At 32.1% G+C, this 3,283-nt stretch overlaps 1 protein-coding gene across 1 annotated transcript in view; it reads left to right on the plus strand.

The window, feature by feature from the left end:
- Window positions 1–1,390: 1,390 nt before the first annotated feature.
- LOC107863556 overlaps window positions 1,391–3,283 on the plus strand; it is a 29,195-nt gene continuing 27,302 nt past the window's right edge. The window contains exons 1-3 of the mRNA XM_016709523.2: window positions 1,391–1,516; window positions 2,948–3,044; window positions 3,156–3,280. Coding sequence (XP_016565009.2) covers window positions 1,489–1,516; window positions 2,948–3,044; window positions 3,156–3,280 — 250 coding nt within the window. The 5' untranslated portion in view covers window positions 1,391–1,488. The remainder of the gene's footprint in view (window positions 1,517–2,947; window positions 3,045–3,155; window positions 3,281–3,283) is intronic.

Below are 3,283 nucleotides of genomic sequence, written 5' to 3' on the forward strand. Positions count from 1 at the left end.
CAAAAAATAGTAGCACAATTTTGTTCAACAAAAAAACAACAATATCACAATTTTTACCAAGAACAAGAACAGAACAAATCAACCCAAATCATTATTTTGTTTGTATAAACACAAACAACAAAAATCAAACTTTAAAAAAACGCAACAAACAACAAAAAATCATAATTCAATTCGAAAAAAAGGAGAAGAAATACCAGAAATTAGAGTTTTATTCAAATCGCATTTCAAAGTAAAGCAACAAATATTGAAATTGTTAACCAATACTATAAGAGAAGTTGGATCAAGTTCCTCGTTTTCTTCAAAACTAAAAAGGCTATAAATTTTTACCTATGAAAAAAAAAGGAACAATGAAGAATTTGAAGTTGTTGTACTCGGAGAGCAAGGCTGTCACGTCGATTGAAGGTTGAAGAATTCGAAGCTATTGTGGCCAGAGAGCAAGGTTGTCAAGTCGATTGAAGGTTGAAGTCGAAAAGGAACTCGAAGCTCAACTATTTATTGTCGGATGTTGAAGTTACCGAGGATTAAAAGGAGATTTACAGAATTGTTGGTTGGGAGAGAGTTGAGAGAAACTGTCGAGGGAGAGAATTGAGAGAAACTGTCGAGAGAGAGAAGAGAGAGACTGGTTGATTTGGAGAAAAGGGGAACTCGAAGCCAAACTATTTATCGTCAAAGGTTGAAGTCGCCGAGGATTAAAAGAAAAAATTTGCAGAACTGTTGGTTGAGAGAGAGTTGGGAGAAGCTGTCGAGAGAAATGAGAGAGACTGGTTGATTTGGATTGAAGAGGGATGTGGGTTGGGTTGATTTGTATTTTTTAAAAGATTAAAACGTTTTGAAAATATAATCAAGTCTATAATTAACTTAATCAAGTTTCCTAATGATGTTTGACCCTTTAAATTGATCAATATCATCAATTCTTCATTCAAGACTTAAAAGACACTTTCCTTTATTTTTCTCAAGTTAGTAGGAGTAATGGAGGAGTTTACCGATGTGTCTGTTGGGTTATTTTTTTTGCTTTAACATATTTTACAAAGAAAAAAAATGACAACTCCAAAATTGTTTGAGCTTTGTCATAAAATTTGACAGCACAAAATTTTTTATTTGTTTATAATTTTCTCTCAAAATATTTTATAAGTTTTTATTTCATTGTTATTTTTTTCCAAAATAATTAAGCAAAAATTTAATTATTATTTTTATAATAAATATGATTTTATGTTTGGTTTAATTAGTTCACAAACCAATTTTTAAATCAATTTTTTAATTAAATAATTAAGATATAAATTAAATTCAAATATGTTAATTTAATTTATATTTATATTTATATTTAAGTTTAACAATTGACATGAAAATCTGTATATTAATGAAACAAATTACTTAATTGAAATAAATTTAAGATTAGGCCAGTTTTGCAAAACTGTATTCCTCTATCGGAACTTTTGGTTACTACAAAACGGAGGGTGAGAAAAAGGAGAATTAGTTAGTGTTTAGGGAATGGCGAATCCAAACACGATGAATCACCGTAAGCATCTCACCTCTGCTCAAATCAATTGGCGTCTTTTCTCCCAACACAGACAGAGTACACACATTAATGAATTGAATTATGTTGAAATGGACTATTGCAAGGTGAAAAGGATGTATAAAGATCTGGATGATAGACGGCAACGTTTCTTACTGGAACTTGAATTTGTTCAATGCCTCGCTAACCCCACTTATATTCACTATAATTTCTACTTCCCTTCTCTTTCTTCTTTATCCATAATGATAATTTGTGGCTAGTGATTGAGAATATGACTAATTATATTACTTGCCTGACTTCACACACTCAACCATTGTCTAGTCCCCTTATTTCTATTTCTATACTGCTTTGGACGTCGCTCATACTTTTTGGGGACTTATTGATCCATCTTTTATTAAAATCCGCACTTAGATTCTTCCAAAGTTTTTTAATGACAAAAAGTTGTTATTTGTAGTATTTTATGTAATTTTAGAAAGGAGTAATTTTATTAAAATAATTTAAGAATTGAGCAAATTGAGATTGAAAATTACTCCCTTACTCACTATCTGAAACTTTTGGAAATATTCATATACGGATAAAATAATATGATGGTATTACTACTGTACATTAAACTTAGTACAATGTATCATAATGTATGTTTCCCTGCCCCAAAAAATAGAGTAGTTATTGATAAAATACGTACAAAGATCAAGAACACAAAATAGACAGATAAGGAAAGAAGATGATTTTTAAAGTGGGTAAGATTTGAGAATGGAATAGTCATGACTAGTATAACTAGACCCGACTTGGTGGGGTTGCACCGGGTATGTTCGCTTATGGTCGCTTAATGTGCTTTTCAGTGCCGTCATCAATGTTCTAAAGCAAACTTTTTCTTGCTAATGAGCCTCTTCTGGAGAGGCGCTACTAGACAATTGATATTTTCCTTTATCATATGTTTCTTTTCAATTTCTTTGTTCATATTCTATGTTGCTCTAACTCGTTAAAACTGTCAATGGGTGCCTGTAGGATTCGCCAAAAGTAGTGTATTTTTTATGAATCCAACACGGGTGCGGCATCAAAAGTGAAGAGTCCGCGCAGCTTAGTTCATATGTTTGTCATTCATGCTTGTAATTATTAACCTTCGACTAAACATATATGTTTGTATTGTTTTTTCCTTTGCTCTTTTTTCATTAAAAACCCGCGCCTTAATCACATTTTGTGCTTAAAGCCCCAATGGACCTTAGAGCTTTTTTACACTTTTTGTTTTGATAACACTGGTGTGTCATTGTTGTTATGCTGTTGGATGGTTGATTCTTCCTCGTTATGTTTTAACTTTTAAGTTTGTGAAATGCATTGTGTTTCAATAGGACAAGTAGAATTTGGGTGCAAAAGCTTCAATTTTTCGATCCCCTTTTGATTTTTTTTTCGCTTAACTTTGTATTAATTCTAATGCAGATTTGGCTCAGAATAGATATTTTGAAGATGAAGCTTTTATTGGCTACTTGAAATATCTTCAATACTGGCAACGACCTGAGTACATAAAGTTTATAATGTAACTCAGTTTCTGCTTTTCATAAATTGATAGAGTAATAATTGTATGTTCTTGTTTGATGTGGACTACGGTTTACTGGTATCTTTCTTTCTTTTCTTGATGCTAATGCAGGTACCCACACTGCCTATTCTTTCTCGAGCTTCTCCAAAATCCAGCATTTCATAATGCAATGGCGCATCCCGCCAACAAGGTAAAAAGTTGTCTCATGTGTTATTGTTGTTTCCTTCTCCACTTTTGCC

The sequence above is a fragment of the Capsicum annuum genome, chromosome 3 (assembly GCF_002878395.1).
Source record: "Capsicum annuum cultivar UCD-10X-F1 chromosome 3, UCD10Xv1.1, whole genome shotgun sequence".
In the NCBI taxonomy this organism is placed as follows: domain Eukaryota; kingdom Viridiplantae; phylum Streptophyta; class Magnoliopsida; order Solanales; family Solanaceae; genus Capsicum; species Capsicum annuum.